Genomic DNA, 24,634 nt, shown 5'->3' with positions numbered 1-24,634 from the left:
CAGGGAATTCCCTGGAGGTCCAGTGGTAAGGATTCCGTACTTCCACTACAGGGGGCCCAGGTTCGATCCCTGGTCGGGGAACTAAGATCCCCCAAACCGTGTGGCGCGACCAAAAAAAAAAAAAACAAACAAAAGAACCCCAACCCAAACCAAACCCAAACAAAAAAACTTAGTCTTGGTAGGAGAAGGGGGTAGAAAGATGAGACAGAAGAAGAAATGGCCACAACAGAAATCAATGCTACAACAGAGCTAGTCCCCAGGTGCCGTTAACCAGGCATGGAAGGTAAACCAGCAGCTTCCTCTCAGTTACAACGAGTCCATTCCATCTGGACTGCTTACCAGGCCTCCTGGGCCCTCCAGGAACTGTCCTGCCAACGTCTCTGACCACCTGTCCTCTGCCACATGTACCTACTTCTGATTCAAGTTTGCCAGACTCCTTCCTGCCATTGGGCCTTTGCCCTTGCTGTTCCCACAGCCCGGCCTGCTCTTTCTCTGCTGCTCTGCATCTGGAACTTAGCTCCAGTGTCTCGTCCTCAGAGAGGCCTCCCTGAGTGCCCTCCTCATTCACACTTTGTCACATCATCGAGTCCTTTTCCTCCTCTTCCTGGCACGAATCATGATCCAGAAGTCACTATAGTTTAGTAGTTAAGAGCATGGGCTCTGAAACCAGGTCTCAGTTCTGGCATTTTACTAAAGTAACCTTGACCATGTTATTTAACCTCTCTGGGTCTCAGTTTTCTCATCTGAAAATGGGGATGATGACAAAGGCCCTCTTAATCTCCTAGAGTACTATAGTGCGGTTAACTGAGTTTATGTATGTAAAGCATTAACAGTGCCTGGCACTTAGGGGGGATGTAATAAAGCCAAAGTGAGTGAATCGTCTCATTTTCATTCATCAGCCCAATACACATTGAGTTTGAATATATAGAGACAACAGGATGCAGGGCTGGGAATGCAACAGTGAACAGGCCAGGCATATCCTCTGTCCACAAGAGCTTACTGCCTGTCTGAACCATTTCCCTTGTTGACACAGATCTGCATTTTATTTATAAACTTTTACCTAGAGATCACCTGAAACTTTCCTCTTCATTCCAGTTTCTAGCTCCCACTTCTTGTCTCGGGATTCATAGTGCCCAGAAGGTACCCCCTGCTAGTGCCTTATTATGGCTTGAGGTCACACATAAATCTATGCATTTTTACACCCACACAATTTGTTGCTTGTAGTTGTGTTCATTCCTTTGGAGTTAGAATCAGTTAGAGGTTTGGCTAACGAGGAATTGGTGAAAGGTCACCAAGGAGATGAGAAAAGCAGAAAAAGAGCTGAGAGGCCTACCTCTTGGCTTCTTCATTCTGGGGACAGACTTTCCCCAAGTCTGCCTAACTTCTTCTCACCTAGATTTCACTTTGTCTTAGAAGCCTTCCCTGACTTTCTAAGACAATGGGCTCTTGAATAGACCTTGCGCTCATCCCTATAGTAAGACTTTATTCCACTGCAGGGTAACTGTCTACTCTCCTTTCTCCCCCCCTTGTCTGGCTCGCCATATGGCCTGGGCCATCTTTTTGGTCTTATTCTCTATTGTATCCTCAAACCAGCAATACCTTCTTATTGTCAGCAAGTAGTGCCCTTTATGCACGTATTGAACTTAGGTAGAGGGTAAGAACCAGTAAAGTTGGTAAATTAGGAGACAGTGATTTATATTGTGTTACAAAAGGACTATTTACTTTTAAAAGAAGTTTTTGCAGGGTTCCATTGAGTAGGGAGTCAGGGTTATTGCTATAAAAACAATCCTCAAGTTTCAGTGGCTTAATGGCCACCAAAAAACTTTCTCAGTGATGTGACAGTTCAATTCAAGTGTTCAGTTAGCAACCTTCTAAATCCTGTAGCTCCACCATCCCTTATGCCCCTGGGGTCCTCTGCTGGGTCCTCTGCATTTGGCTAGTAGATGGGGGGAGACAGGAAGAAGACAATCATTCAGGACAATCTCATTACTTCCCATCCCTAACAGGAACTGGTTTGCACGGCTGCACCGACCGCTAGGGAAGCTGGGGAAAGCAGTCTAGTGGGTGCCCTGGAGGAGAGGGAAGTGTGTTTTGTGAGCACACAGCAGTCTCTGCCCTGGGAGCATACCAGAGCCACTGGCCCTTGTGTAAAGTGAAGTGCTTGTCCACCTGCAGTGCGTCCCAGAATAAGGAAATTGCACTGATGTCTACTGTTCTGGCGTTGCAGACGAACTCATGTGATCAAAATCTAAATCATTGCCTCGAACTCATTGAACAAGTCGCCGAAGTGCAGAGACAACTCTTTGGGATCTTCACTACAGCAGCCCAAGAAGGTGAGAATGGCCCATGCATCCCCCTCCGGGTCTCCTGTCTTTGCTTTCTTTTCTTTGTCCCTTCTCTGTGCTCTCTGACTGGGTTGGTGTGGCTGGATTTCTCTCACTGACCTGATTTGTGGATTCTTCTAGGAGGACATTATGATGGTGTGGAAACAATCAAATCGCGCCTTTTGCCTTGGCTGGAGGCCTCCTTTACTGCCGCTTCCCTAGGAAAACCTGTCGACAGCAAGGTGTCCTCTCTACAGGTAGGGATGCTAAAGGATCCTCCTAGGTGTTCAGCACCTCATCAGGCTCTGGGGACTCAAACATACGTAAGATATGGTTTTTACCTAGTGAGGGGCTCAACTCTAGTTAGTGAATTGAGACGCGGGTCGAAAAGGTGAGTTTCTATATACAGTAATACGTGGCATAATGGATTGAGCTTTCTCCTAAGACAGATTGGCATTAAAATCTCAGCCTTGCCTACTTACTGGTGGTACGGCTTCAGGCAACTCGATAAGCCCCTGCTTCCTCAGCTGTGAAAAGGTCCTGGTGATGATCTGCATCTGGGACATTGCTGGGCCCACACTAGGCACTAAATAGTAACTTTTAAACAACAAGTTAGCCACTCAGACAGGGTACCACTGGGCGGGGTCAGAAGAGAAAGAGATCATTAGATGGGGGAAAGCTCAGTATTCTGAAAGAGTTAAATAAAACTAATTGGAAACTTCCAAGATAAGAAGAAAACTCAATTCTGGTAGACTGATCATGAGTGTCATTATTTATGGTTGATATTGGTGGTTTCCATGAGACAGTGGCAGTGTTTTAACAGTTGAGGACCAGACTGGAAAGAGAACGCATACTTTGCTCAAGGCGCTGGTATCACTATGTCTGGTTAGGCAAAACATTTGTAACCTTGATTTTAAATGTTTATATGGATTTACATAAATTCCTTTCAAAAACTGAACCATTTAGAGCAGGCCGTTCTAAGCAAGAGGGCCTTATGAGGTAGTGGCCAAAGGATTCCTGCTTAGAGATCACTGGACAGAATCCTAGTCTATCTTCTATGGTCCTGGGTAGGTTGTCCAACCTGTTAGGTCTCAGTTTCCTCATCTGTTATATGGAAACAATGCTTTTGCTGACCTAACAGGGTCACCGTGAGAGTTAAACGTGATAAACCTGCGAGACAACTTACATGTAGTAAGGGCTCTGGAGACATCAGTTGTTATTAAACACATTTTTTTTATGTGGGGATTTTCATATGCCTCTTAGATTTTTACCCCCTGTGGATGATATTTTGGGTATAAAGATGTAGGATGATATTTCACTGTCTTTTTTAAAAATCTGAGGTATCATTTACCTGTAATGAAAACCATAGGTTGGTGAATTTTGACAAGTGGATATATTCTTGTAAGTCACACCACTATGGAGATATAAAGCATTTCCATCACTTCAGAGCATTCCCTTGTGCCACTTCCCAGTCCCCTCCTTCCACCCTCAGGGCAACCACTCTTCTGATTTTTATCACTCTCCATTAATTTTGCCTGCATGGGAAATTCATGAAGATGGAACTATACATTACATGCCCTTTTGTACTTGTCTTCTTTTGTCCAGGGTAATGTTTTTGCAATCTGCCCATGCGGTTTCATGTATTCAGACTCTGTTTTGATTTGTGTACCATTCCAGGATACGTTTGATAAGGACGGACATAAAGAGTCTGGTGCTCGGGATCGGGACATACAACAATTAGATGCTGATTTGAATGCAACTCGTCATCAACTCAACCAGGTTCAAGACGAGTAAGAGGAATGCAAGTTATTTGCTTCCAAAAAGAATTGCTTGTTCTTAACTTAATTTTTTAAGTTTGAAAGGAGAATACTGGCTCATGTAAAATGTAGACATTTGCAAATAAGTCATATGATGTGTGTGTGTGTGTGTGTGTGTGTGTGTGTGTGTGTGTGTGTATGAGTTGGGAAGCAGTGTCTTTGAATTTGGGGACAGGATTCCTATATTACATTATGATCCCTAAGACCCTGGTCCCCTTGGCTTCATTCCTGGGGCTCCTCCTTTTCCATAGGCCCACTATCAGTCCATATGTATAAAATAGAAAGATTGTTGCACGAAAATCTAACTTTGGGGAGGAAAATAAGAAAAGAGGCAGAAGAGGAAGGGTTAAAGAGAGTGAAAGATGAGGTAAAGAGAAAAATTAAGAGAAAGAGAGAAAAAGTAAGATGAAGCAGCCTGCATCTATCTGTCAGTTAGGGGTTATTCACGCCTAACTGAGAACCATTCAAGATTTTGGAATAACTTTTAGATATAAAAATGTATTTTTAAAAAGTTAAGCAATGTCTGGCAGTAACAGATCTCAGATGTATGCTGTGTGCAAAGCCAGGGTAGCAAATTCAAAGAATCACTGCAAAGAAAATTGCAAACTTTGGGTTGTACTTGAGGGAGATAGACAAATGTGATGCAACTGCTTTTAACATATCTAATAAAAATCCATCAGTAAGGTGTTTCTCCTACCGCAGCATTGCTCCATGGCTGACATGTAGAGGACGGCAAGGGGTTCTTTTGTCACTAGTTAAGGCTTGTGATGGAATAGGGTATGGCATTCTGCCTTGTTCTCTGATTAGATTTCCTTCTAAGGAAAACATCTCTATCGATTGATTTAATTTTGTCTGATTATAAAAGTAATACACATTTCCTTTGTCAAAATGCATATAACAAATAAAAGTATAAAGATGAAAATCACCTGTTAGTTCACGCCTGTTAACATTTTGGCATATTTTACTCCAGACATTTTTCCTTTCTCACACATTTTTCCTTTCCGTGCTCTCCTGGTGATGGAGGAGAGGGGCTTTTGGTCTTGTACTGCCCTCTGGGTTCTTGCTGCCTTGGTTCTACCTGGGCACTGGAGTCTTGTGCTGATGGGCACTGAGTTGTGGCTCATCTGGTTAAGTTTCCTCAGGCATTCGCTGGCCCCTGCTGCTGCCTCCATTTGCCTCTGGTTGTGAGGCAAAGCTTTGTGACTGCTGATTCTTGTCTTCAGTCAGAATCCGTAGGAGCCAGGAATTCCTACCTGCCTCTCTTGTCACTACGGCTGTGTAGTTACCCATCAGGGGCATCGTGGACCAAAAACTATGACTGCACGCTTTTTTAAAAAAAACTTTTTATTTGGAAATAATTTCAAATACAGAAAATTTGCAAGAATAGTACTAAGAACACCCATATACCCTTTCATATGCCCCTTGCCCTGTTTGCTTTATCATTTTTAAATTAATTAATTTATTTAATTTACTTATTTTTGGCTGCGTTGGGTCTTCGTTGCTGCATGCAGGCTTTCTCTAGTTGCAGCAAGCGGGGGCTACTCTTCGTTGCGGTGTGCGTGCTTTTCATTGCGGTGGCTTCTCTTGTTGAGGAGCACGGACTCTAGGCATGCGGGCTTCAGTAGTTGTGGCGCACGGGCTCAGTAGTTGTGGTGCACGGGCTTAGTTGCTCCGCGGCATGTAGGATCTTCCCGGACCAGGGCTCGAACCTGTTTCCCCTGCACTGGCAGGCGGATTCTTAACCACTGCGCCATCAGGGGAAGTCCCTGCTTTATCATTTGTATGTATACTCTCCCTATCTGTATACACACTGCCCTCCCCCATTTGAAAGTTGCACACAAGAAGGTGCTTTTCCCTATTTTTGTTTTGGTTTGTTTTTTAACCCACGTGTGGTTCATGTTCCACTTTTTAAGGCATCAGAAATGACGGAGGCTGTTCCCCACATTCTACGGTAGCCAGCTCTCTCCTCCACTGCTCTGCCTACCTGTCTCTAAATCCAGGGTGCTACCTAATGTGGAATGAGGGGCCCACCCCAGGAGGTTCCCATGTCTAACCCTCTGGAGACCAGTTTAGCTGTGACTCAGTTCCAAAGGTGCAAATTCCAGCAGAGTGCTGAATGGCGACAGGTCTGCTCAGGTTTGACGAGCCCTAGACAAGAGAAGACTGCTGGATTTTATTTTGGGACTCTGGTTAGAAATCTCACCTGTCCTCATTTCCTATATCCAATCTATTAGAACATCCAGTGGAATCTACCTCCTAAACGTCTCCCACACATGTTCCTTTCTATTCTACTACCACTGCCCTCGTTCAAGTCGCTGTTACCTTTTGCCTCAGCCAGTTGCCTTCCAACTGGCTTCCCTGGGTCCATTCTTGCTCTACTACAACTCATTTTCCACGCAGCAAATATAGATATACTTTTATTGTAGCAAGTCGCCCCCTGGCTTAAAAGCTGTTAGTTGCTTCTTTTCGTACTTAGAAAAAAATTCTAAATTCCTTCCCAGGGCTCTCCCAGCCCTGCGTGATCTGAACCTACCTCCTGCTCCACCCTCATCTCATGCCAAGTTCCCCTCACCTAGTGTTCTGTCTATTTCCTCACCTCGAGGCCTTTGCCTGTGCATTTTCAGAGAAATGGAAGTCTTCTGCTGGCTCTTTGCATGGCTGGCTTTTTCTTGTCCTTTAGGTTTCAGCTTAAATGTGACTTTCTCAGAGTCTGTGACCGCTATACATTGAATGGTCTTTCCTCTCCCTCTCTTCTAATTCTCTTTCACAATCATCTAAGAATAGCACTTATTGCAAGTTGGAACTTTGAAAAATTTGTTTGAATATTTATGATCCACTAGACTGGAAGCTCCAAAGTGTTACTGTCCTGTATCGCTATTCTGACACTTGTATCTCCAGCATCTAGCATCGTACCTGGCACATAGTAAATTCTCAATAACTTGCTCAATGAATGAATAAATCCATAACAAAAAGTAAATATGTTAGCCTGCTTAAAACAATGCTTGTCACATGAAGGTATCTCCTTTCTTTGCTCTGTATATCATCCAAGGGGGCCAAGTTGGCATATATATTTGCTTGTATATATATGTGCTCACACATGTATGCCATGTCTTGAGAGAAAAAAACCCGATTACTGTTCATACTCTTCTTCCTTTCTTGGTCTATTTTCTTCTTTTAATTTTCCACAGTTTTCTCTTGATAAAAATGTTCATTTTCCCATATATACTTTAAAAAATCTATAACATATTCACAGTGAAATTAAATCACAGCAATTTCCTTACAATCGCCAGCATCCCTATTGTGAAGTTATTGCTCCTCTGGTTTTATTGTAGACTTCAGACATTTCATTCATTCATTCATTCATTCAGTTTTTCAGTTTTTCAAAAAAATCTATATGACAGGTAGTCTTTTAGGAGCTGGGGATAAAGAGATGAATAAAATAAAATCTTTGCCTTCAAGTAGTTCACAGTGTGTTTGTAATGAGATTACAGATGTGAACAAGTGTTGGAGGGGCTCAGGAGAAGGGAAGACAAACATTGCTTGAGAGTCAGGTGTGGCTTTTGGAGAGGCACTCATTGGATGAGTGGGCGTTTGTTAGAGGAGAAGGGGATGAGATGGAATTTGGGGAAACTCACACCACCTCCTGCATTGTCTCATTGGATCAGTGTGGACTTGATAGGGATCCTGCTGTCCCATTATTTCTCAATCTGCCTCACTGTATAGGGGAGGCCAGTGTTTGACGTTCCATGCTTCCATCCAAGTGTAGGGAGGAAGACTGGTGTGAGTTTGGATAGCAGTTGCAATCTCTTAGCTTCAGAACTACTGTGATGAAAGATACTGGCTGTTCCAGGGATGCAAGGTCAGAGAAGTCCAAAAACCTTTGCCAATCCACAGCCTCTCACTGTACTAGGACAACCTCATTGAGAACCGTTGGTCTTCATCCAATGGCATCCATCACATTCTCACTTCCTAAAAAAATAGATTTATTATGATTTGTCTACAACGAGGAGAGTCCTTGAAACTAACAAGGACTAAGCTAGGTTGAAAACTCAGGAAAACTGTGCTCATTTAGTGGTGGAAGTCAGAGGCAGGAAGACACGAAGTACTTGGTAGTCGAGCGTAATAGCGGAGGACTTTTTTATAGGCGGGCAAATAATTTTTCTATATTTAGTAAATCTGGGGGAATTAAGTCAAATGCAGCTCTACAGTGCAAAGTCATAAGAATAGGTATTAGTATATTACAGAAAAATGGAGATTTTATAGAGAGAGGCAACCTGGGGATTCGGTGTAATTAGAGCAGATGAATTAGGAGGATGAGAAGGAGGAACTGAAGAAGTTTGTCTTTTACATTCTAATACCAGTAATTATTAGATAGTCTTTTAGAGGTAGTAGCTCTGTAATTTCTTTGCGTTTGACATCGAGGAAAGGTGCTAGCATGTTTTTGCATACTAGTGTGCCATAATATTTGTAATATCGTCTAATTGAATGCAGATGTCTTATAATTTGATGTTGTTTATATCGAATTTATATCATATGGCAAAAGTTCCCCAGAGAACCTATGCCTTGATTTAGAAAGTCTGCCAATTTTGGGAAATCTGTCTTTCGTTACTGATTTCTCTTACAGTATGGCTGAAACTGAAAAGACTCTTGAAGAACCCAAGAACAGATCGGCCATATCCCTTCTGACTGCAGAGGAGGAAATAAATCAGCTAAGAAAGCAGTAAGAAAAAATAATGACAGGATTATTGCAGGCTGCTGATCAACCTTTGAATTTAGCCTTTTTGGTGCTCCATTACAATATGAAAGAATCTGTCCATAAAGAGGAAAGGCAGCAATGTTTTTATTAATGGTTTATATATGTTTCTTACTACAAAACAATACTTAGCTACTATAGAAAATCTTCAAAGTACAACATAGTAGAAAGGAACCTTAGCCCTCATAATTCCAGAGCCAGTTACTGTCACCATTTGCTATTTCTTCCAAGTAGTACATTAAAAATAAAGTTAAGACAACAAAATGTAAGGATACAATTGTGGACCCCATTGTTTCATTTAACATTTTTCTCTATTACTAAGAAAAAATAAAGCAGAGCTTAGTCTTAAATAGGTACATCATAGTTCCTCATTTGGAATGGAATATTTACTTTGATGCCAATTTTCAGCATTAGAAATAATTTTTTGTGGCAAAAAATTATGGAACATGGAATATTTACTTTGATGCCAATTTTCAGCATTAGAAATAATTTTTTGTGGCAAATCTTAGTTTAAATTTCAGATTATCCTCTAAAGATAAATTTCTAGAAGGGGAAAATAAACACTGATCCTTTAAGGGCACACTTTTTTCAATCTTAACTTTAATTTTTTTTCCCCCCAAAAAGAGCAAATGGGAGTTGCAGTAAAAAAAAAAAAAAAAAAAAAAAATAAATATATATATATATATATATATATATATATATATATATATATATATATGTATATATACATACACACCTTTCTATTGCCTTCATACATGTTCCAATTGTTCTGATTTCTTCAGGAACATCCATAAATTTTAGCTTGGAGCACTAATCTCATTTCCTAGTTGATACAGCTTCTCAAATTCTTTGATCATATTACTCAGCAATTCCTTCAGCACAATTCCTCAGCAATTCTGTTCTTTACTGTTTCTAGGGCAGCTTTTAATTCTGCTATTGCATTTTTAGTTTTTCTACATCCTTCTTTTTTTTTTTTTTTAGATTTATTTATTATTTTTATTTTTGGCTGTGTTGGGTCTTCGTTTCTGTGCAAGGGCTTTCTCTAGTTGCGGCAAGCGGGGTCCACTCTTCATCGCGGTGTGCGGGCCTCTCAGTATCGCAGCCTCTCTTGCTGCGGAGCACAGGCTCCAGACGCGCAGGCTCAGTAGCTGTGGCTCACGGGCCCAGTTGCTCCGCGACATGTGGGATCTTCCCAGACCAGGGCTCGAACCCGTGTCCCCTGCATTGGCAGGCAGACTCTCAACCACTGTGCCACCAGGGAAGCCCTCTACATCCTTCTTAATCTTACCCCTTCCCTTTTCTTCTTACATCACTGTTATTTTCATCACAGCATGTTCTCTTCTTACGGCTTTTGCTCCCTTGTATGATGGTCATACCTTTTTGTATTAATGAGGATGCCAGTTTTATTTCTAAAGCTTTACTCTTTTCCATAGTAGTCCATTATTTTCATAGGTCCACACTTCTGCTTAGTGTTGTGGATGGTATTCAATTTCCACTGCAGTTTCCCCCCACATTCCGTCTGTTCAGAGAATAGAAGAGCTATATCTTTGACCAGCTTCTGGACTAGGTTTTGGAGGTCACAGGTTTCCAGAGTTTTGTGCAGTGAAGCCGTCCAACGTAGAATAGTATGTCTCCGCTTTGCCTCTGCAAAGACTTCATGACTCTGCCCACTCTGCTTTGGCTAGAGGATTTGCATGCCTATCTTTTCTTCAGGAGCCTTTTTCCATGCAAGCTGCAGACATGAAGTGGCACCCTGACCCTGGCAATTCTGCTCTTTGTTAATTTGTGTTTGATCCTATGTATTTCCATCTGAGTTTCCCAGGGCAATAACGGCACACTAAATAGAGCAGCCTCCTTAAGTAGGCCAATTGCTGTTTATTACCTTTCCTCCATTCCTCCCTTTCTCTCTTTTCTTTCAAACTTTTTTTTCTGTTCAGGCTTAAATCTCTTCAAGCCCAGGAGGAATCTCGCCACAGACACTCAGAGCATAGGAGCTCAGAGAAGCGGGGCTCCGAGCGTAGGAGAGAGGAGCTGCAGGGCTCGGAGCAGATGGGCGCGGACGGGTGGAGCGTAGACCAGCGGAAGGCAGAAGCGATATGCGATTATGAGAAACAGCTCCGAACGCTGAAGGACGAGATAGCTGTTCTGTCCGCTGAAAAATCTGTACTCCAAGGAAGGTCTGACAAAGTCTCACAGATCTTTTCATTTAAGCTCCTTTTGTTGAGTTAGTGATAAAAGCCTGGCTTGGAAAAGGAAAAAAGAAAAAGAAAAAAGAAAAATAAAGTGACATCCTGAGTGCGAACCCCAATAATATGGAAAACTTTGAATTGTAGAGGGATTGTTTTCTCTAACTTCACTCTTCCATAGAGAAAATACCTCGTGGACTGACAATACTTGGGCACTAATTAATTTCGGACTGACATTGAAGCTTAAGGAATGAAACTAAGATGTGCAAAAGGAAGGTTCTTTGTCTTGATACCAGATTTGAGTGCCTATAATGCAAAAGGCGGTACCCATGTTGAAAGACTGTTCCATGATAGGGGAAGGGTCCTGTTCTCTGAGTTCTACGAGTTCTCTCGCCAGGATGACCAACTGTCATTTTACTAGAGGGTATTGCCTTTTTACATCTCACTTTGTTTGATGGAATGAGTAGGTAAGGGAATGTGAAATTCCCTTCTACTGATGGACAGAACGTTAAGACAGGTCATTCAGACAGTGTTAAGTGAGGACAAAGCAGAGTATTTCTCTCTTAGGAGTTTCTGCATTTTCCTTGTTCTTTCTAGCACTTCCCCTCTTCCCCCCCAGCCCCACAGTGTACCCAGATTCAGGCTATCAAAGCCACTCCTAACCCTGTTCTCCATTCCCCTAAATGTCACCTTAGGCTTTCATTTTGGGGAATCACTCCATCAGTGTTGTGCGAGTGCCAGCTTGTACTAGCTCTGGGAACTGATTCTGTGCATTTCTACCTAACTCTGGGTTCAGTGACGTCACATTGATAGTTTGAAATTGGCTATGGTGAGAGTATTTGTTGCACCATGGAAACTGGCAAACACTATAAATGAGGGCTTTTTTGTCCCCTTTCCACCTTCAGAGAGTCTGCTTTGTACTACCTTTTGCCCCACAGTTCCTTCTACAAAACTTCTCTTTTTGGTGGCCCATTCCCTTTGGACTAGCTAGTCTGATCATTTACTTTGTACTTGGTAGCAATATACGTTTCACTGATACAATGCTTTTCGATTCACCAAGTACTTCCACATGCATTAGCTCACTTGATAACCTCCCCACCATCCCAAAATAGGGCACAAATTTTGTAGGTGAAAATGGAGGACCTGCAGAGGAGAAAATGACTGCAAATGGTTCCATTGCTATGGAAGGAGAGCACAGATTTTCTTTCTCATTGTTCAATCAGCGTTCATCTCATTTTATACCAGAAAGCTCAGTGATGTGTTAGTGGCCCAAGGTTGGGGTAAGAAATACTGAAAATCGGACTTTTTATTTAACTCTAGCTCTTGCTAGCTGTGTTACTCTAGGACAGCCCTCTTAGCATTTCTGAGCCTCAACTTCCTCATCTGTAAAAGGGCCAACAATCAATGCTGACCTTACCTGGCTGCTTGAAGGATAAATTGATGCGCTGAGTGAGTGACAGTGTGTTATAAATTCTAATGCACCAGGCAAGTATAGAGTATTGTTTTTTGTTTGTGGTCCTATTTGAGGCCTTGTGGAGACACAGTGCCTCTCATAGGGAGCTGCTCTCCCTGCTCCCATGGCTTCTGGTTTACGGGGAGAGAAGCAGCCGAGTCTAGGAACAAGAGAGTGAAGGGAATCAGAGCGCTTCCCTGCCTGATTCTTGCTCACCACTGTGTCCGCCAGGAGCCGGTCTCCGAGCCCTGACCCTCGCAGCCACGGCCGCAGCCGCAGTCACGACCGCAGCCGCAGCCGGTCCGCCAGCCCCTCCACCGCGGTCGCGAAGGTCAGGAGCCCGTCTCCGAGTCGCGCCAAACTGTCCAGCGCGGCGCGCAAGGCCGCCCTGCTGTCCCGGTTCAGCGACGCCTATTCCCAGACCCGCCTGGATGCGCAATGCCTGCTGCGGCGCTGCATCGACAAAGCCGAGACGGTGCAGCGGATCATCTACATCGCAGCAGTGGTACGTGAGCCTCGCGCGCGCCGCTGCACTACCGCGGTCCAAGGGCGCTGCGGCCAGGCAGTGCTTGGGTCAACTGAACAGGACGGCTGAAAAAAGACTGGTAGGGCCTGAGGTCACTGAAGGAGGGTGGGTTTCCATCTGTCTCCTCCCTCCCTCCCTCCCTTCCTTCCATTACAGATATTTGCGATGAATTATTTTTCACACTCAATAACTGTTCATATACGTTAATATCTATTTTGACCAGACATTTGTTGAAGCATCCATAAATGTAGGACTATCTCAGATGGGTATATACGAAGTTGATTCGCACTGGATCTTCTATTGTAATATGGGTATATGTATGCACAATGGATATATTATTGCTAAGGGCTATCATTTGATAGGTTACCTTCCCTTCCTAGAAAAATCAAAAGGCTGTGATTGTGTTCACTCTTCTGTTTATTTAACTAAGAGTAGTTACTAGAACTGCTAACTACTTGAGTATGGCAAGATTAAAAAATGCTCATATATAATCTTAAAATCCAAAGCAAATGTGTTTATTCTGTGGGTACCATATGGAGATACTAAGGGTCTGTAATGAGAGCAGCTAAATATTAACAAACAAAACAAAATATTGGTGTGAGAGTGGAATTATCAGAATCTACTGGACTTTATCCTATATTTATTCATTTATATCAGGAGTCAGCAAACTATGACCCCTGGGCTGTATCTGGCCCTGATCTGTAATTCTAAGAGAAATACCACCCAAGAGCTAACATATAAGAATGGTTTTACATTTTAAAGGGTTGTAAAAAAAAAAAAAGTGACAGAGACAATTATGTGACCTGCAAAGCCTAAAATATTTACTATCTGGCTTTTTACAGAAAAGATAATTTATATCATTAAGAATTATTTAATTTATATGTAATTTATATAATTAAGAATCATGTACTGAGTTGGTTAAAGTTCTGTAATTGTAGAGGCTATATCTTTCACGCATAACTGAGTTTTCCCCGTGCCTGCTATATTACAGGCATTTAATAAATATTTGTTGAATTAATATATGCCAGGAAACATGTCAGACGCTTGATATGTGTCTATGTATGACGTGACCACTAGATTGATAATTTTCTCTTATTTCTTGACCAGTAATATGATATTGCTGTGGGATCAAAGCATGAACTAGCATATTTCAAGTATTTATGTAACCATAATGAATGGTTATGAATGGTCACCATATGAATAGTTATGGCATTGTCCTGCTTCTTGCAATCAGGATTACCAGAACAGTGGTCAACTGTCTTGAAATTAGTGAATATGGATAGTCTTATATGTATTTAGGTACTTTCCACAATTTAGATATGTATTTTCTCCCAGGTTAAAAGTAGTTTTGACCGCTGGGTTTAGTTACCAGAAGTCCAATATGATGTTGAATTTTTGTTGGACATTCTTTCTTCATTCCTTGCTTTGGACCTCTTTACCTCCCTCCTCCCACCAGATAAACTTGCTGTACTTTTATGTGCAGGAGGCGTTCCATGTAGCTAAAGTGGCATTCAGACACTTCAAGATCCGTGTGAGGAAATCGCTGACACCGTCTTATGCAGGGTCAAATGACTTTGAGGATGCTGTTTTGGATTATATCATTTGTCATCTTGATCTATATGATTCCCAAAGCAGTGTTAATGTAAGTGTTGGGTCTTTTATTGGGACTGGTTTGCTGCTGCTGCTGTTTGTAATGAATACTAATAACTCAGAAATCCATCCAGCTTAGCATCGCATCTATGTAATGGAAGAGCAGGAATGAGCATCCAATGTATTTTGTAGAACCAGTCATTATTGGCTCTTTCTTTCTCAGACATATTATGAGGAAAATATCTTGAGCTTTCTAGTTCTATTCTTCAGACAGGCTCTTAAGATTGGAAGATAGAATACCATAGTGCTTAGGAGCAATGATTTTGGGAAAGATAGTTATGGATTTGCATCCTGGTTCTGCCACTTACTAGCTGTGTGACCTTGCACATTTACTTAACCTCTCTGTGCTTTAGTTTTCTAATCTTAAAATGGGAGCAACAATGGTCATGACCCTATAGAGTTTGTGAGAGGATTAAATGAAAGGAAGCAGGTAATTTGCTTAGCACAAGAGTTGGCACAGAGTAAACTCTCAATAAGAGCAAGCTATTATAATTGTTATTATTATAGATTATGAACAAGTCAGAGTCCTGTATTGGCGATTATATAACTTGCCCAGAATAGAAAAATAAGGAAATAATAAATGAAAGCTACTAAGGGTTTTTGCTTTAGTTTTTTGTTTTTGGAGACTTTCTTGGCCTTTAGTATATCATTTGTCCTCTGTCATCTTTCCTCCTTCTCTGTTAATGAGTCTTCCTCCTTTCAGCACATGCACTTCTCTTCTAGTTTACCTTGTTTTAACTCACATGCTCTTTTACCCTCCCATCAGTCATAACGTCCTTAGGATTGTCAGTGTGTATTTCACAGGTTGGTAACAAGGTGATGCCATCTTTTTGTTTTTCAGGATGTGATCCGAGCCATGAATGTCAATCCCAAGATTTCATTCCCTCCTGAAGTTGACTTTTGCCTCCTCAGTAACTTCATCCATGAGATATGTTGCATCGCCTTTGCAATGCAGACTTTAGACCCACCCCTCGATATTGCATTTGGGGCCGATGGAGAAATTTTTAATGATTGCAAGTAAGAGACATAGGAGCAGAAGCTAAGGGATTCTTTATAAATAAATGATCTTGTCTGTATTCTCTGGGAACAATTTAGGGAAAAGAACTCTGGATGGGGAAATCAACAGACATTACCTGATTTTCAGGCCCAGCCATATATTTCTCTGTACTACAGGGCAGGGCCCTCTTCTGGGGTCATTTTCCTTCTCAGTCAAATGTGCTTCAGAGGTGATGTTATGATTTCCACTGAACATATTGGTCTTGGGGAGAACTAATGAGTACCTGTAGTCTGTTTGGAACTCTTTAAAAGAAAAGTGCTAGGGAGGAGATATGGGGATATATGTATATGTATAGCTGATTCACTTTGTTATAAAGCAGAAACTAACACACCATTATAAAGCAATTGTACTCCAATAAAGATGTTAAAAAAAAAAGAAAAGTGCTATAGAAATACAGACATGTATTGCTTTTTATTGTTTAAAATTTTTTTTATTGAGGTATAATTGACATATAAGATTGTATTAGTTTCACATCTACAACATAATGATTCTACATTTGTATATATTGTGAAATGATTATCACCATCAGTCACCATATATAGTTACAAAACTTTTTTTTCTTTCAATGAGAACTTTTAAGATCTATTCTCTAAGCAGCTTTCAAATTTGCAATACAGTATTATTAACTATATTGTTAACAATTATACGTCTGCATGACATTTATTTTGTAACTGGAAGTTTGTACCTTTGGACCTCCCTAACCCATTTTGCCCCCATGTCCAGCAACCACTAATCTGTTTTCTGTATCTGTGAGCTTGGTTTTTGTTTGCTTGTTTGCTTTAGATTCCACATGTAAGTGAGATTGTATGGTATTTGTCTTTCTCTGTCTGACTTATTGCATAATGCCCTCAAGGCCCATCCATGTTGTCTCAGTTGACAAGATTTCATTCTCTTTTTTTTTAATAGCAAAATAGTATCCCATTGTATAGACACTACAACTTTTTAAACCATTAATCCATCAATGAACACTTAGATGTCCATCTTGGCTATTGTAAATAAAGCAGCAATGAACATGGGGGTGTTTATATTTTTTCAAATTAGTGTTTAGTTTTCTTTGGATAAATACCTAGAAGTGGAATTGCTGGATCATATGGTAATTCTGTTTTTAATTTTTTTTAAAATAAATCTATTTATTTATTTATTTATTTTTGGCTGCGTTGGGTCTCCGTTGCTACGCGTGGGCTTTCTCTAGTTGCGGCGAGCGGGGGCTACTCTTCGTTGAGGTGTGCAGGCTTCTCATTGCGGTGGCTTCTCTTGTTGCGGAGCATGGTCTCTAGGTGCGTGGGCTTCAGTAGTTGTGGCACGCGGGCTCAGTAGTTGTGGCTCGCAAGCTCAGTAATTGTGGCTTACAGGCTCTAGAGCGCAGGCTCAGCAGTTGTGGCGCACGGGCTTAGCTGCTCCGCGGCGTGTGAGATCTTCCCAGACCGGGGCTCGAACCCGTGTCCCCTGCATTGGCAGGCAGATTCTTAACCACTGTGCCATCAGAGAAGTCCCCAGCATGAGAAATCTTATAGGTTGCCTGTGGGACTTAGATGGTCTCTGTCTCTAGCATTTGACTGAATTACAATTCTTGTAATCCTGAGAAGGAACAAGACTAGTCTGGCATGACTTTTTTTTTGTCAGTTTAAAAAAATTGAAGTATAATTGATTTACAGTATTGTGTTGGGGTGACTCCATTGTGCAGTGATAGCGCATTGCAGTTCTACAATGCTGTGTTAATTTCTGCTCTACAGCGAAGTGGTTCAGTTACACATATGCATATCTCTATATACATTCTTTCCAAAATATTCTTTTTCATTATGGTTTATCATAGGATATTGAATATAGTTCTCTGTGCTCTGCAGTGGGACCTTGTTGTTTATCCATCTAAATATGCTAGTTTGCATCCACTAATCCCAGCCTCCCACTGCATCCCTCCCACAACCCCTCCCCCTCAGCAACCACCAGTCTGTTCTCTATGACATGACTTGTTTTTAGTGAGCCCATGTCGGGTCCTTGTTATCACTGGTTCCTATTCTAGGAGCCCACAACTATCTCTTTAACAATAGAATCAGGATCCATATTTATCTAAATGTGAGCAGAATTAAAAGATGAAAATTTACACTGATGTCCCCTTCCCTCCCAGTTAGGTTACATAACTGCTTACCTTCTCTTTCTTGTTCTTTTGGGTGTTTAAAATAGGTACCGTCGAAGCTATGACTCCGATTTCACGGCTCCCTTGGTCTTCTATCACGTGTGGCCTGCTATCATGGAGAATGACTGTATCATTATGAAGGGAGAAGCTGTCACCAGGAGAGGGGCTTTTGTACGGTGGCCTTGCATAGTGACAATTCATCACAAGTGTTTGATTCACAAGTTCGAGAACATTTATAAACCCAGAGATTCTATAAAAGAAGTTCATAAAGGGTTATTTGATAAGATTTCGTACAAAGGAGAGGAAAGGGACCGGCTGGGAAAGAGCAGATTCTTTTCTTTGATTCTTCCATGAGTCTTCGTCATTTCCTGGCAGTCGTTTCTTTGTTTATTGCTTTATTTACAAGACAGAACTGGTCCTATTTGCCTCCTCTGTCTTAGAAACATTATACTATTATAAGGGCAAAGCCCTTTGAGCTCAGCTTTTGGAGGCCCTCTACAATTCTAAGCATTTAAAAGTGATCGATTAACTGTCAGAAAACAATTGGCCCAATTTTTACTGATAGTTCTGTATTTTGGGATATGATGGATGTGTCCTGTTTTTCTCTCCTTGGTATGATGTGTAGGGAGGGGAGGGATGGAGAAAAAGAGGGCAGAGGAGGTGGGGAGAGAGGAGCCAATCAGTTTTGGAGGGTTGCTTCCTGTATACATTGGCTGTAGAATGTTTTGAACATGTTAAATGATTGGACAGCCTTCAGAATGGAGTCTTAGGTATGCAAGTGTGTAAGTGTGTGTGTTAAGGTGGGGAGAGGATGTTGCAACTGGTTGCTACGGGTGCTTGGATATTCTGTATTGTTCCCATTATGGAGTTTTACCCTGCCCTTCCTAGAAGTTAAGTGAATTCTGGAGAGGAGCTCCCAGGTCCAGAGCAAAGCCACCATCTTGGTGGTCTCAGTTCCTGTTCTCTTTGACCTGGAGAATAGGGGAAGGGCTTCATGGCAGCTCTTCACACATGAAGTGGAGAAGCGGAGTAGTGTATTTAAAAGAACTTAAGAACTTAAGCTTAAACATCCCACTGTAGCATAAAGTATCTCAATGAAAATATTCTGTGCTGTAAGAGTTGAGCCCATAGAAACTGGGTTGTGTTGACTTGGCAATCGCACGTGCTCTACAGTGAATGAGCTCATAAAACGTGCTTCTTGCCCTTACAACAATTACCCTCTATTAAGAAACTCTTGTTGTAGACTGTCTGCAGTGCAATTTGGAAGGGAGGGAGAGGAAATAGCCACTATTCCTATGTTCTCCATCAAATAGCAATTGCCTTTTAACTTCCTTCTTCTCTCCCCTCAAGTATGTCACCAATATTTACCCAAGCTTAAACTCCTAAAACAAAGAAAATACCCTTAAAGCAAGAACTTGGGAAAGGGTTGAACGACGGGAATTGATGAGAAGACTTTGACTAGTAAAATCTCATTATAGGAAATAAAATTTTCTTTTTGTTCATTAACTTAGTTGGACAGTAGGTGGGCCACAGTAGTGATTCACTCACTCACTTATTCATTAATTCATTTTATTCAATAGTTATTAATGACCCAAGCACTGTGTTTAGGTGCTGGGGATTCAGCAATGAACAAAACAAACACAAATTCCTGACCAGATGGAGCTTACGTTCTCCAACACTTGCAAATTTGAATGTAAATTTCTAACAGCTTACTCATCAAAACAAAGTTCCACTAGCATCATGAATTTGAATATCCCAAAGTTCATTGTAATGGGATTTTATTTGAGAAGTACCCTAGAGCTATTGTCAAATATTGGGCAGCTATAGCAAATGAGTGTACTCATACTGACGACCAGTAACGGGCAAGTGTAATCATATCAGAAAAACCTCTTGTTCGTTCTATGGGATATGAGTATTGTTTTAAGCCACCTGGGCTTTCACAAACTATTGACTATTTTTCTCTTTCTCTTTCTCTAGTGGAACTCAGTGCGATCTCTAAGTCGATGTCGAAGCAGGAGTTTAAGTCCCATCTGCCCTCGTAGCCGTATTAGTTTAAGCACGGTACGTATCTGTCTAATCATTTTTACACAAAATCATCTTATGGTTGATGTTTTTTTTTTGTCCACAGTCACCTATAAAAGAGGCGATGATAAGTTTGTAGGTAGAAAGAGAACCTACTACAATCACCCCAGATTGATTTTTATACTACCTTGGCTAAGGAATTTATCATTCTAGAAAGAAGGAAGTAGAGGTAGTATTTTTCTTCATTAGTTGAAAGAATAATAGACTTTAGTTATTTCGTGTTTTATTTTTATCTTTAAATGAAAATGGGCTATTAGCTATGAGTCTCCTGAACAGAGAATAGGACATCTTAGTCAACTGGTCTCTGCACACATCAGTCTCTGGTATCTCTAGATCTTCTTGTATGAGTTTGGAGAAATTGCTCAAATGGTCTGGATTTCAATACTGTATAAAGGGCATTGCAGGTCTTAATTTTCCTCCAAACTTCAAAGTAGGAAGAATTAGGATGAGTCTCTGTGTATTCATTCTTAGGATTACTAACACATCTATCAAAAGAAAAAAATAACAGCAAAAACATCTCTGAAAACTGTGGAGATAATATCCCTAAAAACTAACATTATTATGATTCACCACTGTTCATTCATTCAACACATAATATTTAGTCAGTGCCTTTTGAATACAGATCTAGACCAAGACATGTTAAGATACCAGATAGGCTAACAATTTGCTGTTCCTTCAAATAAAAATTCTTTAAATATTTGTTCAAACTTGTTTTAGGGAGAGTGGTAGAGAAGGCAACTTCTCTGAAATTATCTCTAGTGATGCAACTCTAGCCCTAAACTTCTAAACCCCTCTCAACAAAACATTATGTTTGATAATGTTCTTTTTTTTTAAAAATAAATTTATTTATTTATTTATTTTTGGCTGCGTTGGGTCTTCGTTGCTGCGCGCGGGCTTTCTCTAGTTGTGGCGAGCGGGGGCTACTCTTCGTTGCAGTGCGCGGGCTTCTCATTGTGGTGGCTTCCCTTGTTGTGGAGCACGGTCTCTAGGTGCGCGGGCTTCAGTAGTTGTAGCACACGGGCTCAGTAGTTGTGGCTCGCGGGCTCTAGAGTGCAGGCTCAGTAGTTGTAGCACCCGGGCTTAGTTGCTCCACGGCATGTGGGATCTTCCTGGACCAGGGCTCGAACCCGTGTCCCCTGCATTGGCAGGCGGATCCTTAACCACTGTGCCACCAGGAGAGCCCTGATAACATTCTTATCAAACATTTTTTCCGTTATTGGATGGATGCTAGTGTGTATGTGTGTGTGGACGATACAGAAATGACTAAAACATGGTTTCTTCCCTGAATGGGTTTCAATATAGGAAGATCAGTATGATTTCAACAAAGTAACTGAATGTTACTGAATGACAGCTAAAGCTGTCAGAGGAGGTAGAGATTCCCTCTGGATTTAGTTCACGGGGGAGGTGTTATGTGATCTGGCAGAATTTTTGTGGGCTGGGAAACTGGGGACGACTATCCACATGAAAGAAATGGCCTGAGAATGGAAAGCCATGTGTCAGACACAGTTCTTTAGCTCTTGCTGATTTTAATATAACTTAATTATCCTTATTGCCAAATAGGTATTCACAGTAGGAAAAAGCAAAAGGAGAGTACATTTAACGGGCTGATAAATTAAAAAGACATATTACGAGTTTTATACTGGAAGAATTACAATTCGCATTCTAAGACGAAGTGTTCTATCAGAAGAAAGAGCAATATTAGACACCTGTTGCACTTACAGCCATGGCGAATTTTAACTCTGGACCCTCATTGGAAGGCTTAGCAAAGGGCAATGTCCCTCTGTAATAAGTACCTGTATGTGTTTGAACCCATCCTCTCTTTTTCCTACTTTGTGCCCAGGGAGAACAAACTTAAACTTTTGATAGACTAAAGTAGATTCTCAAAGGTGAAACTGCTGCCAAAATCCTGTCCCTTTCCGGCATCATCTCTTTACGACAAGCCCGGTACAAACATTTTTGGTTAATCTGGTTGACTTGTTTGAGACCTCATATCCAGAACAGCTTCCATCTTTTTTTTTTTTTTTTTTTTTTTTTAGTTCCAGGCATTTTAAATTTATTTATTTATGGCTGTGTTGGGTCTTCGTTTCTGTGCGAGGGCTTTCTCTAGTTGTGGCAAGCGGGGGCCACTCTTCATCGCGGTGCGCGGGCCTCTCATTATCGCGGCCTCTCTTGTTGCGGAGCACAGGCTCCAGACGCGCAGGCTCAGGAGTCGTGGCTCACGGGCCCAGTTGCTCCGCGGCATGTGGGATCTTCCCAGACCAGGGCTCGAACCCGTGTCCCCTGCATCGGCAGGCAGATTCTCAACCACTGCGCCACCAGGGAAGCCCTTCCATCTTTGTTAATGTCTATTTATCTAAAGTGCTTGAAAGCTCACAGCAAGAATGATGCTAGCGGTCAGTTATTTCCGAGCCATCGCAGGCTTGTAGGTACGGGGGTAGCTTTTCCTCAGTGAAAGCAAAGGTGAGATTTGAAAAATGGCTCTTTTCTGGCTTCCCAGTGACCCTCCTTCATAGGACAGCATTTTGGACACATGATATAATTCATATAAAGGATGTGCCAGAGATTACTGGATCACTTTAGGGTTAATTAATACGAGTAATAAATATTTTCTGGAAAGCATAGACTTCAGTATGGCCAGTGAGCATCCCGTCTCAAAGTGTTTAGCAACCACTAAAAACAACCACAGCAACAAAAACCAACAAAACCTAGGCCACTGAGCTCAGCTTTTAGTTAATAATAAAATTTAAGCTAAGTTGAGTGTCCATTTACTTCAGGAGGTATAAAAGCAATCACAGGGCTCAACCTCAGGGGGAAACCATCATAGTTCTAAACTGCTTCAGATAAACTCTTTAGCTGGTTTTAGGGAAAAAACATCAAAAGGATTCTTTCTTTGAGCTCCATCTACTGTGTAGTTCACACTGCACTTTTATATTTTCCAGATATCTCGAAGCCGGAGTCCTTCTCCAATGAGATATGGATTGCCAAGTAAGTAGGATGGTCTAGATGGAACAAAGTTTCTGCTTTTTATTGTTGCTTTTAGAGCTCAGCATCGTGCAGCAAAATGAATGTTTTGCTCCTTGGAGAACACTGCTCACCTCCACTTCACACCTTTTATTTCTGGGCCTTCTCGCGGGATGGTACCACGGCAGGTGCCAGGGGTGACACAGGAAGAGGCTCTCATGGAGAGATTTGATTGATGTAAACTTAGATTAACCACCCACCTTTCTTTTAGGTCTTCCCAAAAGAAAGTCTAAGAAATGGACCATAATAATAAACCGTTTACTTTTCTCCCTAGGGTTTTAAAACCACCAGCCATGTTCCTCTGCCCAGGACGTCTGCAACGGCCAACTTACCCAGTGCCTCCGCCTGCCTGCTGTCTGCCTCAGACCTCACTTAAGATAATGTGAAAAGGCAATTCTGTGTATCACTTCACACAGAGAGTTAAATGTTTTGGCTTAGTGCATTTGTAACTTCAGATATATTGCATTTTATTTTATTTTATAGATACAGAGTCCATTAATTTGATAAAAAAACAATTGCCTAGGTATTTAGGATCATATTCATTCGAAGCAAAGTCCATTACACAGGTTCAGGATTCTCATCCTGAAATACGAGGCTCTTTTATAGCAACTACAAGAACTAAAGTGGAAAATCTTTACCGTGCTGAGTCCAAAAGACAAGAGGAGTCATTTCAGTTTATAAACTGATCATAAATATTATAATTGCTGGTTTTAGCTTTAACTGGAAAACAATCTGGGGTGTTTTAATTTTCTTTGGGGGTTTGGAAGACAGCCCTAGTCTCAGGTTGGGGAACTTATAGCATAGCAGTGACTTCAGGCTAAATGTAGGTGATGATGATTTAGGAGAATATAGTTCATTGGCTTGCTTCTCTTTTCTTACTGTGAAGTGCCCAGTGTGGCTGAATTGAGCACTGTTTGTTGAAGCTACTTACTTGAGAGAATTCTCTTGCTTCATAAATGCAGAGCTGTGATCTGGATAGAAGCCAGTTTGGAGATAAATGTTAATTACCTTGTGTTTATCTCCCGGGAATATTTCAGGCAGTTTTAATGTACGTGTGAAATATAAAAGCTTCCTGGGACACACCCTTTACCTATTCCACCTGGTTGTTTACAAACTCAGACCGCGTAAGAACTCCATCTGACTAAAAACACTTAAACTCAAGGCTAAAAGCTAAGGGTACCATTTATGGATTTTAAATTGAATGTCTATCCCTTGATTTCTTCACTGTGAAGTACTGTTGAAAAAGTTCACATTCAAGATTATAATGGAATGTTGCTCTCTCAAGATGAATAATGTTCTTTCTGTTTTGTTTTTTTTTTTAATTCTTTTCACTTTATTTATTTATTTTTTTTTATATATATTTTTTATACTTTTTTTATTTTATTTTATTTTATTTATTTATTTATGACTGTGTTGGGTCTCTTAGTTTTCGTGTGAGGGCTTTCTCTAGTTGCGGCAAGCGGGGGCCACTCTTCATCGCGGTGCGGGGGCCGCTCTTCATCGCGGTGCGCGGGCCTTTCACCATCGCGGCCCCTCCCGTTGCGGGGCACAGGCTCCAGACGCGCAGGCTCAGCAGTTGTGGCTCACGGGCCCAGCCGCTCCGCGGCATGTGGGATCTTCCCAGACCAGGG

The 24,634-nt window shown here is 41.4% G+C and overlaps 1 protein-coding gene across 3 annotated transcripts in view; it reads left to right on the top strand.

Moving 5' to 3' along the window:
• SPATA18 (spermatogenesis associated 18) overlaps positions 1-24,333 on the top strand; it is a 36,074-nt gene extending 11,741 nt beyond the window's left edge. Inside the window, exons 2-13 of one of the 3 annotated variants that reach the window (XM_057546970.1) lie at positions 2,228-2,333; positions 2,466-2,581; positions 4,002-4,114; positions 8,766-8,861; positions 10,832-11,071; positions 12,765-13,038; positions 14,543-14,701; positions 15,551-15,726; positions 17,948-18,071; positions 19,878-19,961; positions 22,922-22,967; positions 23,278-24,333. In XM_057546970.1, coding sequence (XP_057402953.1) covers positions 2,228-2,333; positions 2,466-2,581; positions 4,002-4,114; positions 8,766-8,861; positions 10,832-11,071; positions 12,765-13,038; positions 14,543-14,701; positions 15,551-15,726; positions 17,948-18,071; positions 19,878-19,961; positions 22,922-22,967; positions 23,278-23,285 — 1,542 coding nt within the window. In that variant the 3' untranslated portion in view covers positions 23,286-24,333. The remainder of the gene's footprint in view (positions 1-2,227; positions 2,334-2,465; positions 2,582-4,001; positions 4,115-8,765; positions 8,862-10,831; positions 11,072-12,764; positions 13,039-14,542; positions 14,702-15,550; positions 15,727-17,947; positions 18,072-19,877; positions 19,962-22,921; positions 22,968-23,277) is intronic. The other 2 variants (XM_057546969.1, XM_007180796.2) reach the window with 2 other exon arrangements.
• The last annotated feature ends 301 nt before the right edge of the window (positions 24,334-24,634 follow it).

This window comes from Balaenoptera acutorostrata, chromosome 5, assembly GCF_949987535.1.
Source record: "Balaenoptera acutorostrata chromosome 5, mBalAcu1.1, whole genome shotgun sequence".
Lineage (NCBI taxonomy): Eukaryota > Metazoa > Chordata > Mammalia > Artiodactyla > Balaenopteridae > Balaenoptera > Balaenoptera acutorostrata.
This window is presented reverse-complemented; position numbering and strand designations above follow the sequence as displayed.